The sequence below is a fragment of the Cervus canadensis genome, chromosome 19, assembly GCF_019320065.1.
Source record: "Cervus canadensis isolate Bull #8, Minnesota chromosome 19, ASM1932006v1, whole genome shotgun sequence".
In the NCBI taxonomy this organism is placed as follows: Eukaryota; Metazoa; Chordata; class Mammalia; order Artiodactyla; family Cervidae; genus Cervus; species Cervus canadensis.
In genome coordinates, this window is record NC_057404.1 from 7,658,800 (window position 1) to 7,672,976 (window position 14,177).

The window sequence follows — 14,177 nt, forward strand, 5'->3', positions numbered from 1 at the left end:
TCACAACAGACAACACTGAAATACAAAGGATCATAAGAGACTACTACCAGCAGCTCTATGCCAATAAAATGGACAACTTGGATGAAATGGACAAATTCTTAGAAAAGTATAACTTTCCAAACTGAACCGAAGAAATAGAAAGATTCTTAACAGACCATCACAAGCAAGGAAATTGAAACTGTAATCAGAAATCTTCCAGCAAACAAAAGCCCAGGACCAGATGGCTTCACAGCTGAATTCTACCAAAAATTTAGAGAAGAGCTACACCTATCTTACTCAAACTCTTCCGGAAAATTGCAGAAGAAGGTAAATTTCCAAACTCACTCTATGAGGCCACCATCACCCTAATTCCAAAACCAGACAAAGATGCCACAAAAAAAGAAAACTACAGGCCAATATCACTGATGAACATGGATGCAAAAATCCTTAAGAAAATTCTAGCAAACAGAATCCAACAACATATTAAAAAAATCATACATCATGACCAAGTGGGCTTTATCCCAGGAATGCAAGGATTCTTTAATATCCACAAATCAATCAATGTAATACACCACATTAACAAATTGAAAGATAAAAGCCATATGATTATCTCAATAGATGCAGAGAAAGCCTTTGACAAAAATTCAAATACACTCATTAGGTTAAAACTCTCCAGAAGCAGGAATCAGAAAGGAAATACTCAACATAATAAAAGCTTATATATGACAAACCCACAGCAAGCATCAACCCTCAAATGGTGAAAAATTGAAAGCATTTCCCCTGAAATCAGGAACAAGACAAGGGTGCCCACCTCACCCCACTATATCAACATAGTGTGGAAGTTTTGGCCACAGCAACAGAGCAGAAAAAAAATAAAAGGAAGCAAGATAGGAAAAGAGGAAGTGAAACTCTTGCTGTTTGCAGATGACATGATCCTCTACATAGAAAACCCTAAAGACTCTACCAGAAAATTACTAGAGCTAATCAATGAATATAGTAAAGTGGCAGGATATAAAATTAACACACAGAAATCCCTTGCATTCCTATACACTAACAATGAGAAAAAACAGAAAGGGAAATTAAGGAAACAATACCATTCACATTGCAACAAAAAGAATAAAATACTTAGGAGTATATCTACCTAAAGAAACAAAAGACCTATACATAGAAAACTATAAAACACTGATGAAAGAAATCAAAGAGGACACAAACAGATGGAGAAACATACCGTGTTCATGGATTGGAAGAATCAATATTGTCAAAATGGCTATTCTACCCAAAGCAATCTATAGATTCAATGCAATCCCTATCAAGCTACCAACGGTATTTTTCACAGAACTAGAACAAATAATTTCACAATTTGTATGGAAATACAAAAAACCTCGAATAGCCAGAGTAATCTTGAGAAAGAAGAATGGAACTGGAGGAATCAACCTGCCTGACTTCAGGCTCTACTACAAAGCCACAGTCATCAAGACAGTGTGGTACCGTCGATTTCGTTTTACACAGTTAAGAACTGCTCTTTCTGAGCCCAGGTGTGAAGGTCAGTGACCTTAGAAATAAGCACTCATGTGTTTAACCATTATTAATTAAGCATCTGCTTATCTGAGATGCTGGCCCAGTACTTGAGATACAGAGGTGAGTGAGATAGACAAGCTTCCTGTATGGAATTTATAACAATGTGTTCAAACTCAGATTTCAATGACTGTCAAAAGTATCTCCTACTAATCATTGTGGGACCCATTTCAGGTCTTACTTCTCTGTCCTTGAGGCTGTCTGCATTAGGTGCTCCTGGTGCTTTTACAGTTTTGTGATTAGCTCTGTCTTAGCACTGTTTTGTATTTGATTCTTCATACACTGACTTGTCTCCTAGGTAACTTTATGCGGTCTTTTTCCTGTTTGTGTCCTAAGGCCCTAGCATGGTGCCTCTCTGTAATCACATAAGGATCAAATGTATCAGCAATAATGAGGGAAAGGCCATATTGCTAGTTATGGGGTGTGGCTACTTTTGCATAGATCCTAAGAGTTATCAGGATCTAGCAGGGCTTTCCTGGTAGCTCAGTTGGTAAAGAATCCACCTGCAATGCAGGAGACTCCAGTTTGATTCCTGGGTTGGGAAGATCTGCTGGAGAAGGGATAGGCTACCCATTCCAGTATTCCTGGGCTTCCCTTGTGGCTCAGCTGGTAAAGAATCGCCTGCAATATGGGAGATCTGGGTTTGATCCCTAGGTTGGGAAGATCCCCTGGCGAAGGGAAAGGCTACCCACTCCAGTATTCTAGCCTGGAGAATTCCATGGACTGTATAGTCCATGGGGTCACAAAGAGTTGGACGTGACTGAGTGACTTTCACTTAGAATTATGGTAAAACTATGAGGGAGCAGTCGTGGTCAAGTAGAGAACTATGAAAGGAATTTGGAGTCAGAGGACCAGGTTGCAATCTGGTGTGCCATCTCTAATCCCCACAGGAATCTTGTGAGGCAAGTGGCATCATGAGCAAACAGAGGGCCAGAGAAGCAATTCATCCCAAGCGCCTGTGCATGTGTGCTAAGTTGCTTCAGTTGGTCTGACTCTTTGTGACCCTACGGATGGTAGCCCACCAGGCTCCTCTGTCCATGGGATTCTCCAGGCAGGAATACTGGACTGGGTTGCCATGCCTTCCTCCAGGGGATCTTCCTGACCCAGGATCGAACCCATGTCTCTTACATCTTCTGCATTGGCAGGCGGGTTCTTTACCACTGGTGCCACCTGGGAGGCCCCCAAGTGTCTAGTGAAAGTGAAAGTCGCTCAGTCGTGCGACCCCGTGGACTATACAGTCCATGGAATTCTCCAGGCCAGAATACTGGAGTGGGTAGCCTTTCCCTTCTCCAGGGATCTTCCCAACCCAGGGATCAAACCCAGGTCTCCTGCATTGTGGGCGGATTCTTTACCAGCTGAGCCACAAGGGAAACCCAAGAATACTGGAGTGGGTAGCCTTTCCCTTCTCCAGGGACCTTCCCAACCCAGGAATCAAACAGGGGTCTCCTGCATTGCAGGTGGATTCTTTACCAACTGAGCTATCAAGGAAGCCCAAGTGTCTATAGTAAGTGGCAAAACTGACTAAAAGCTTATGTTTGTCAGACTTAATTCTACTTACTTACCTACAAAATGGAGATAAATCATTGTATTTGCCTTTATACCTCATAGAATCGTCAAAAGAGATAAATCTGTGTCCAGGAGCTGTAAGTAGAAGTGTGAAAAACTTGTTGCTATTAGCTATCTGTGCTAAAATTTGTGTTAATGTTTATGTGATTTTTGCCTAAATCTTTTGCTTTATTTGAACTCTCATGTTCAATTAATAGCTATTAAAAAGAAAGTAAGAAGAGTTAATTACTACTCTTTTGGTTTCCCCAAATAAAACTGTTTCTTTTACCGTTTCTTTTAGAAGTGAAATACTGGGACAAAGGGTATGCACATTTAAAATTTTGATAAGTGTTGTTGGATTGTCTTGGAAAGGTTATAGCAATTTTTACTTTTATTAGCAGTGTAGTGTGTGAGAATCTGTTTCCCCACACCTCTGACATACCTGGGCATTATGAATCTTTTAACACTTAGGAGAAAAATAATCAAGTTCTAATTTATCTATTATTTGTCAGGTTGAGCATCTTTTATTGTTTGGTTATTTGCATTTCTTTTATAATTTGTCTACTGGTAACTTTTATCCATTTTTTCTACTGGATTATCTTTTATTGATCTGTAGGAGCCCTCTTATATAAAACGTGTGGTAGATATTTTCTTTTTTTTTATATTTTCATGTTAGTTATTTTTTAACTTTGTTTATGATATCTTTTATTTTTATGTAGTCAAATTTTTCTTTCTTAATGGGTAGTTTCTAGTCTTGATGTTCTGCTTGGAAGGACTTCCCTTTGCTAAGATTATAAAAATAAATTTAAAAACGTGTTCCTTTTTCTACTCATATACTGAGCAAGAATTATTCTGTGCAGGTAAGAGTGATGTTTAGATCAATTATTTGGGAATTTGATTAGTTACTAGTCCTGTTCTTTTATTTCATGAAATCTTTAAAGACCTGGAATACCAGGTAGGGGCTGTTAATAAAGAGTAAGGTAAAGTCATGGTATAAATTAAGGTCAAATTGGTGATCTTTTTCTCTTAGATGTTTGTACACCAGATGGCTGCTCACTTTGGAGGTAACTCCTAAAAAAGTGTGAGTAGAATGACTTTCATTCCAATGAAAATTCTTTTTCAAAAGTTTAGATTTTTAGTAGATACTGAGTTAAGATCAGGATGCTGTAATTTAATTGTTCTGCTGCCGTTAGAGTGTAAGGGCATGGGGAGTGGGAAAGTAGGGTAGAATAAAGAGAAAGGAAAGGGGTTGTGAATAGGAAGAATTACTTAGGAAGAAAAGGTTCCAAAAATGCTTAGGATTGGCAGTATGGTACAGACAAAAGTCAGAGAGCTCAACGTTACCAACAGTTCCATTTCCTGAGTTATGTTTTCTTTTCTTTCTCTTTGTGGTTTTAAGTATTTGTGGTTCCATCACAGATGGAAAACCGCCACTGACTTTAAGCTGATTATTAATGTTCAGTTTTGAACTGTGGTGCATGTGTGGTGTGTGTGTGTATTTGAAAAATCACACTATTTGAAGACTCATTTGGTAATTTTAAAAGTGAAACTCCAATGTGAAACTCTCATTTCCTCCAGAGGCAATAAAGTAAGTAGTTGTCAGCCTCAAATTCAATTCTTTGCAAGTTATACGGAAGACTGTGGCTTTCTGGCTCTGTTTATTATCTATTTTTTCTTTAGCAACTGACACAAATGTCTCAGTTTCATAGCTAAGGTACCATTTTGCAAACAATATATCTTAGATTTTATTAGGATGGATTTGTGACTTTTTTATATTAGGAAATTTACAGAAGAGGGTATAAAACCAGGGAAGTCTGTAACCTTTCAAAAAAATTTAACATGTCTGTGTACCTCATTTATGTGTTTTCTTTATTGGCTTAACCACAAAGCTATGTGTTTCTGTTTGCAGAACACACTTCTTTGGGATTTTTGACATTTTAAGAGTATGACAGTTACCTCCAGGATCGAGGAAAAACATTGTTACCTTTCTTACACTTGACAAAGTACTTTTAACAGGTATTTTCCTCACTACAGTAAAGAGAGAGAGCTTGGAACAGGCAAAAAAGATTGAAGACTGAGGATTATAAACATTGAGGATAGGAACAGGGAAAATAGTTCAACTGCCTCTTGAACCCAGTTCTTTGGAATTCACATCTTAAATTCTCATATTCTGTGTTCCTTGTACCCTTCCTTGCCTGTGAGTAGAGAACTGTAGGTAGAGATGTTTCAGAGATATGGGGGGATAATAGTTCATAAATGAGGGAGAAGGGAAGCTTTTTACTGAGCCAGAGTTGTGATAGATGCATAATTAATCCTCATAAAGTGTAGGGAGTATTCGTCTCACTTCACTGATGAGAAAACAGATTAAAAGTCAAGGTCATAGCTTGGTCAACTGGAATGTGCTAGAGCAGAGATTGATACCAGGGATTTCTTACTCTAAGGTCTATCACCTTTTCTCTACACCACAGTTTATTCAGAGCTTAAATCTAAAAGTCCGTCCTAAAGAAAATCAATCCTAAATATTCACTGAAAGGACTGATGTTGAAGCTGAGACTCCAGTAGTTTGGCCACCTGATGCAAAGAACTGACTCATTTGAAAAGACCCTGATGCTGGGAAAGATTGAAGGCAGGAGGAGAAGGGCAGGACAGAGGATGAAATGGTTGCATGGCATCACCAACTCAGTGAACATGAGTTTAAGTAAACTCTGGGAGTTGATGATGGACAGGGAGGCGTGGTGTGCTGCAGTCCATGGGGTCGCAAAGAGTCAGACACGATTGAGAGACTGAATTGAACTGAAAATCTAAAAGTGTAGGAAGAATATGTATCATAAGAAAGATGAGTGATATTAATTATAAATTGCATTGTAAATGTTTTAGTATGATTAATTTGACAGGTAGAGTAATTGAAGCAAATGTAATAAAAATTTTCCCTTTGGAATTTGGAAAAATCATTTAAGGGGAAATAATTTCAAAGTTCTTAGTTATTAAGGTCTTAAATGATTAGGGTTATAAGAGTTATTCTTCTCTCAAACTGGAGTATTAATTCTATAGGCAAGGATCATGTTCTTCAACTCTCTTTTCCCCTCGTGTGTCTACGATGATGGGGTATGTGCAGGCATAATCAATAAATGCTTGTTACTTGCCTTTTTAGTAACTGTGCTGTTTTTAGCAAAAATTTCCTTTGTTTATTTTTGCCCTGTTTTTGGCCAGATTCTGAGAATTACAATTACTTTTCATTAGGCACATTGTTGTTACTATTTCTGCATCTTTTTGCCTGTGCTGCTCAGCTTGTAGGATCTTAGTTCTCCAACCAGGGATTGAACCCAGGGCCTTAGCAGTAAAAGTTCAGAGTCCTTAGCACTGGACCACCAGGGAATTCCCTAGACTTTTATTTTTAACTCAGGTAATTTTATCAGTTAATTTTTGCATATAAAAAGGATGCTGCTGCACACTTGGAACTATATCATTATGAAGACATGATTGAGAATACACCAGTGTGTGTGTAGACTTGTTCCTTTTTACAATTGAAATTAGAATTTTGTGCAGTTAATGTTTGTTTATGAATCTCCTTTTTTGCTTCTAGGATATTCGAAAATTCTTTGGGGTTATTCCAAGTGGAAAGAAACTTGTAAGTGAAACAGTAAAGAAGAATGAGAAAACAAAGTCTGCTGAAGAAAGTTTAAAAGCAAAGAAAGGAATAAAGGAAATCAAGGTCAGTTTTCCAGATGCAATGTTGAATTGTATAAAATAAACTCAGTTCTGAGATTTGATATATTGAGAGCCTTAAATAAATATAAATTTTGACTCATTTATCAGAAAAAGAAGAAAAGTAATAAGGTCTTACTTATTTCTAGTTAATATATCTTACTGCATACATAGTTTGGTATTTTCGTTAACTGTTATAACAAAAACTTAACTAAAGTTTGCTCATAAAGACATGAGCTCCAGTATTGGGCTTCTCGTGAAGGAAGGCTTTGGAGGAAAGCTTTATTCTTTTTTTTTTTTTGAAAGCTTTATTCTTTTTCCTATCCTCCTTGGGCTTCAGAGAATTTTAGATATAATATCACCATGAGAAGCAGGCAGTGGCGCCAGTAGTGTATTTGAGTTGATATTGTTCCTCTTTGTGTAAAATGTGAGAATTTTGCAACTCTCCAGGTCGGTTTATACCACCCCATCCTTTATGCCATAATTGGCATATGAATTATATCTATATATGCTAATACTCCACATTCAGTATAATAATTACTGCTCTAAACCAATGTTATTTTAAAGGAATTAACAGAGGAAAATTGGTTTGTGACTACATATGGTGATGGATGTTAACTAGACTTATGGTCATTTTGCAATATATATAAATATTGAATCATCATGTTGTACACCTGAAACTAATATAATGTTACATGTCAATTATATCTCAATAAAAATTTACTTTGTAAATAAGATAAAAATAATTAAACAATATTTTAAAAACATGTAAGAGTAAAATTACAAATTCATGTAATTAAACTGTCATTAAAATATCAATAAATTATAATTTAAACACATAAATTACCTTTTTTTATTTCCTAGGTGAGACTAAAATAAAAAGCTCAGTCTTCTGGTGTCAAAAAAAAACCAAAAGAGGAAGATTGATCTTTTGTACTTAACCATATATTGGCCACTTCTGGTGTTTCCATCTCTTATCAAAAATCTGAATTTCCATCTACTATAATTTTCTTTAATTAATATATTTATTTATTTAATTATTTAAATGCATCCAGTCTTAGTTGCAGCACACAGGATCCTTTCAGTCTTTGTTGGCAGCATGCAGAATCTTTCGTTGCGGCATGCAAATTCTTAGTTACTGCATGTAAAAATCTAGTTCTCTGAGCAAGGATTGAACCCGGACCCCCTGCACTGGGAGCATAGAGTCTTAGCCACTGGACCACCAGGGAAGTCCCTTGTACCATTTTCTGTAAATCTAAAAAATTTTCTTAAGCATTTCTTGTAGAATAGGCCTATTGGCAGTGAATTCTATGTTTTTGTTTATGTCTTGAAATGTCTTTATTTCGTCTCCATTCTTGAAGGATATTTTTGCTAGATATAGAGTTTTGGATTGATAGTTTTTTGTTTCAGCCCTTTAAAGGTGTTCCATTCTTTTTTTTTTTTGGTCTCCATTTTTTTCTGGTGAGATGTTAGCAGTCATTTATATTGTTTTCTCTTGTATGTATTGTATTATTTTCTCATGCGGCTTTAAAAGATTTTATCTTTGAGTTTCAGCCTTGCCCATGGTGTACTTGGGTGTAGTTTTCTTGAATTTATACTGTTTAGGCTTTCTGAGCTTCTGAGTCTGTAAATTTATATATTTTTTTGAATTTGGTAATTTTTTACCATTGTTTCTTCAAGTATATTTCTGCTTCATTCTCTCCTCTTCTTATAGAAGAGTCCTTATATATATACACACACACACACACACACACACGCATATGCGCATACATACACATATATGTATATACATTAGAATTTTGGAATTGCACCACGGATAATTGAGGCTTGTTGTTGTTTAGTCTCTCAGTCATGTCTGACTCTGCGAATCCATGGACTGTAGCATGTCAGGCTTCCCTGTCCTTCACTCCCAGAGTTTGCTCAAACCCATGTCCATTGAGTTGGTGATGCTATCCAGTTATCTCATCCTGTCAGTCAGTCAGTCAGTTTAGTTGCTCAGTCGTGTCTGACTCTTTGCAATCCCATCGACTGCAGCACGCCAGGCCTCCCTGTCCATCACCAGCTCCTGGAGTTCACTCAAACTCATGTTCACTGCATCAGTGATGCCATCTGACCATCTCAGCCTCTGTCGTCCCCTTCTCCTCCTGCCCTCAATCTTTCCCAGCATCAGGGTCCTTTCAGATGAGTCAGTTCTTTGCATCAGGTGGCCAAAGTATTGGAACTTCAGCTTCAGCATCAGACCTTCCAATGAACACCCAGGACTGATCTCCTTTAGGATGGACTGGTTGGATCTCCTTGCAGTCCAAGGGACTCTCGAGAGTCTTCTCCAACACCACAGTTCAAAAGCATCAACTCTTTGGTGCTCAGCTTTCTTCACAGTCCGACTCTCACATCCATACATGACCACTGGAAAAACCATAGCCTTGATTAGATGGACCTTTGTGGACAAAGCAATGTCTCTGCTTTTTTTTTTTGTCTCTGCTTTTTAGTATGCTGTCTAGGTTGGTCATAACTTTCCTTCCAAGGAGTAAGCATCTTTTAATTTCATGGCTGCACTCACCATCTGCAGTGATTTTAGAGCCCCCCAAAATAAAGTCAGCCACTGTTTCCACTGTTTCCCCATCTATTTCCCATTAAGTGATGGAACCGGATGCCATTATCTTATTTTCTGAATGTTGAGCTTTAAGCCAACTTTTTCGCTCTCTTCTTTCACTTTCATCAAGAGGCTCTTTAGTTCTTCTTCACTTTCTGCCATAAGGGTGGTGTCATCTGCATATCTGAGGTTGTTGATATTTCTCCCGGTAATCTTGATTCCAGCTTGTGCTTCATCCACTCCAGCATTTCTCATGATGTACTCTGAATCTCATCCTCTAATTGAGGCTTATTCATTATTATTCTTTTTCTTTTCTGTACTTCAGATTGGATAATTTCTTTATTACTGTCTTCAGGTTTTTTGACTTTTCTGTCATCTCCAATTTGCCTTTGTAGTGAATATTTTATTTCAAATATTATATATTTCAATTCTAGAATTGCCTGCTAATTCTGACATCTGGATTGGTCTCAGTTAATTACCTTTTTATCTTGAGTCATGTATTAGTCACTTTGGTCTACCATAAAATACCATAGACTGACTGACTTAAACAACAGAAATTTACTTTCGTACAGTTCTAGAAGCTAGAAATCTGTGATTGAGGTTCCAACCCATTCAGTTTCTGTTGAGAGTTCTCTTTCTGGCTTACAGACTGCTACCTTCTTGCTGGGTCTTCACACAGCCTTTTCTTGGTGTGAGCATGTGGGGAGAGAGAGGTTGAGAGAGTGGGTATGTATATGTGAGCTCTCTGGTGTCTTGTTTTATAAGGACACTAACTTACCAGAATACCCTTATGACCTCATTTAACCTTAGTTATTTCTTTAGAGACTCCATCTCCAAATATGGCCATATTGGAGGGTTAGAGACTCAACATATGAATTTTGGGAGGATACAAGCATTCATTCCATAATATTCTGACAATAGCCACCCCCAATTCATATTCTTTTCGCATGAAAAATACCTTCTTTTCATTCTAAAGTCCCCACAAAGTCTTAACTCATTGCATTATCAGCTCTCTAAGGTCTGAAATCCAATGGTTCAGCTAAATATCATCTAAATCAGATATAGGTGAGACTTGAGGTATGGTGCATTCTGAGTCAAAATTTTTCTCCAGCTTGAACGTCTGAAACCAGACAAAATATGTGCTTCCAAGGTATAATAGTGGGACAGGCATAGAATACACATTCCCATTTCTAAAGGCAGAAATCAGAAGGAAGAAAGGGGTGACAGGTGTCAAGCAAGTCCAAAACCTGGCAAGGCAAATTCGAGTTGATCTTGTTTGATGAAATAAATGGTACCTTGTGGCTCAGTCAAGTTGACAGATAAAATTAACCATCACAGGTCACATTTCCTGTTTCTTTGTATGTATGGTTATTTTGGATTTACCTTGGATAGTGTAAATTTTACAGAGTAATAACTCTGGATTCTGTTATTTCCTCCATAAGATGTTGATTCTTCTAGTTTAGCAGGCAGTTAACTTGGCTGAACTCAAACTCCAAACTCTTGTACACCCTGTTATGAGCAGCATCTGAAATCTTTGTTTTTTTTTTTAAACGTTAGGTCAGCACTTGGGGTTGTTGCATGCACATGTAGTTCAGGAGACAGCCGCAGATTTGGGCCGAGATTATTGGCAGAATTTGGAGCTCCTCTTCTGTGGCTTTCTCTCTTCTAGGATATCCCTTTATCTTACTTTTGAGTTATTGTTGTCCTCTAGTTTGGTGGCATATTTGAATTACAGTGGTTTATTCATCTCATTTTCTTCCAAGCTAGTTGATTGTTCTTATATTTTTGAAGTTTTGTTATAATGGATAGAAACATTTGTATCTTGTAATTGATTATAGTTAGCTTTTTTTTTTTAAACTATCTGCTTTCTTGATTCTTTTTGGGAAATTTTGAATGTGTGAGAAATGTGTTGTATTACCTACAAAACATTAGTAATACTTTATGTATATGTTACAAATGTGTATATAACTAAGAAATATAACCATTAATACCCTTTGCCTTGGTTTTATTTAGTTTTCCACCAGGCACTGAGTCGTGGTAGGCCCACAACTCCTTAGCTTTCACTTCTGTCTCAGTTTTTCATTTTCAGGAAGCACTTGCCTTTTAATATCTGACATCCTTTTACTCTTTGTTATACCTAAGTTACTGTTGAAAGTGGAACTGAATAATAATAACAATACAGCTTTTTCTACAATCCTCTCTTTCCCATCTGGTGCAGTTATTATCTGGCTTATTCTCCCCCCTCCCAGTTTTACTGAGAAGTTAATTGACTTACATCACCTATACGTTTGAGGTGTTCAGCATGATAGTTTGATTTACACATATTATGAAATGATTATCACTGTGGGTCCAGTTAGCATCCATCATCTCATATACGTACAATGAAAAGGAAGAAAATTGTTTCCTTGTGTTAAGAACTCTTGGGATCTGCTCTCTCAAACTTTCCTGTGTATCATGCAGCAGTGTTAACTACAGTCGTGGTGTCCATCACTTTCCTAGGAATGTGTGTTATTTATCTTGTAACTGGAAGTTTTTACCTTTTGACCACCTTCCTCCAGGTCCCCCCACCCCGCCTCTGGTAACCACAGGTCTGATCTCTTTTTGTATGAGTTCATGCTTTTTTATTTTTTGCTTTTGCTTCTATGTACAGTGAGATATACAGTATGTGTCTTTCTCTGATTTATTTCATTTAGTAAAATGCCTTCAAGGTCCCTCCTTGTTGTTAGAAATGGTAGGATACCCTTATTTTTTATGGCTGAGTAATATTCATATATTCACAACTTCTTTATCCATTCATCCATTGACTCATACTTGGGTTGTTTCTATGTCTTGGCTTTTGTAAGTAATGCTGCTATGAACATGTGGGTGCAGATAGCTTTTCAAGTTAGTGTTTTCTCTTCCTTTGGATATATTCTCAGAAGTGGAATTGCTAGTCATATGGTAGTTGGTTCTATTTTTAGTTTTTTGAAAAACCTCCATGCTGTTTTTCATAGTGGCTGCTCCAGTTTGCAGTTCCACCAGCAGTGCACAGGGGTTCCCTTTTATCCACATCCACACCGGCATTTGTGATCTCTTTATCTTTTTGATGATGGGTCTGGCCTAGTCTTTAGGGTTTCTTAGGTGGTACTCTAGTGATAAAGAACCCGTGTGCCAATGCAGGAGACCTGAGAGATGCAGCTTTGATCTCTGGGTTGGGAAAATCCCCTGGAGAAGGAAATGGCAACCCACTCCAGTATTCTTGCTTGGAAAATCCACATGGACAGAGGAGTCTGGCGGGCTACAGTCCATAAGGTCTCAGAGTCGGACACGACTGAAGTGACTTAGCATGCACGCACACGCTGGCCTGTTCTTTAGCCTAATTAGGGCGTTACTGGCATTTGGGGTGAGATCATTCATTGTTGTGGAGCACTGTCCTGTGCATTGTAGAATGTTTGGTAGCCTCCCTTATCTACCCATTTTACACCCGTAACACCCCCACCCCAGTATGACAAGTGACAATGTTTCCGGTAGGGGCAGGGTTTCTCTGGTTGTGAACTATTGAGCTCAAATCTAATGAGGAAAAAAGAGCTAAGTTACATAGGCTTCCTTGCATTCTAACTATACTGTGATGTTTATAGGTAAATAGTTCTTGTAAAGAAGATGAATTCAAGCCGAAGCAGTCAAACAAGAAAAAGAGGATCATCTATGATTCGGGTAATATTTCTTTTCAGGAGTTTTCAAGTTTAAAAATTTTCATTTTGTATCTGTTAGAGCTGATGTTCTCTATAATGTTAATAGGTGCTGTGAGAAGAGGGCTCTGTGTTCAAGTAAAGTTGAAAACAACTTTTATTACACTACAGAATTTATCAGAGCTGAAATATGTTAATAGAGTTTTGTTCTGTGGAGATTTGGGATATATGGCGTGTCTGAAACTTACTTTGAATATGCTAAAGTATTTGTATTAACTTCTCTTTCAGCTGAGGTTCTTGGAAACTGAATTTGAAAAAGGGTGCCAAAAAATGTTGCTTTACAAACAAAGATCTAAAACTTCATTTTTGTCCTTTTGATTTGGTCCTTTTTTGTTGCAGTTAAAAAGGAACAAACACACTTTAAAAACTTTGACTATAAGATTGACTTGAAAAATATGAGGGTTGGGGTTCTGACACGCCTTTCAATTGAAAATCTACATAGAACTTTTGATTCCCCCCAAACATAAATACTAATTGTCTACTGTTGATTAGTAACCTTGCCAATACCATAAACTGTCAATTAACACATATTTTGTATGTTATATGTGTTTTATACTGTATTCTTGCAATAAAGTAAGCTAAAGAAAAGGTTATTAAGGGAATGTTAAGAAAAATACATTTACAGTACTGTACTTAATTATTGATACTATAAGTTTATGTCATCTGTTTATAAGATGAATCTCAGTACATACATCAGTATTGTCTAATATAATAAAAAATACTGTAGATGTCATACATATTACTGACTATTATAATACAGATGTAGATGTTATATGTATTACTAACTCTTGACATCAGAAATCGAAAGATGGTGTGAAAAGGAAGTTTGTATTTACAGGTATAACAATTCCTGCATTGATAATGAAGAAGCAGCAGTATGATTGTTTTACGGTAGCCCCATGTAATTGATAGGATTGCTTCATGATAGCCTAGCCTATGCGCTAATGAATCTGTTAAAATTTTGGCATACGGTATGACTGTAACACTGTCATATTCGTTATACAGTATTGGAAACATTGTTACATAAAAAAACCCACTTACCTGTTATGATA

General features: G+C 37.1%; 1 protein-coding gene across 1 annotated transcript in view; it reads left to right on the forward strand.

Moving 5' to 3' along the window:
- The window catches only part of RFC1 (replication factor C subunit 1), a 73,622-nt gene that overhangs the window by 7,186 nt on the left and 52,259 nt on the right, over positions 1–14,177 (forward strand). Inside the window, exons 2-3 of the mRNA XM_043438184.1 lie at positions 6,683–6,811; positions 13,015–13,090. Of these exons, the coding sequence (XP_043294119.1) occupies positions 6,683–6,811; positions 13,015–13,090 (205 nt within the window). The remainder of the gene's footprint in view (positions 1–6,682; positions 6,812–13,014; positions 13,091–14,177) is intronic.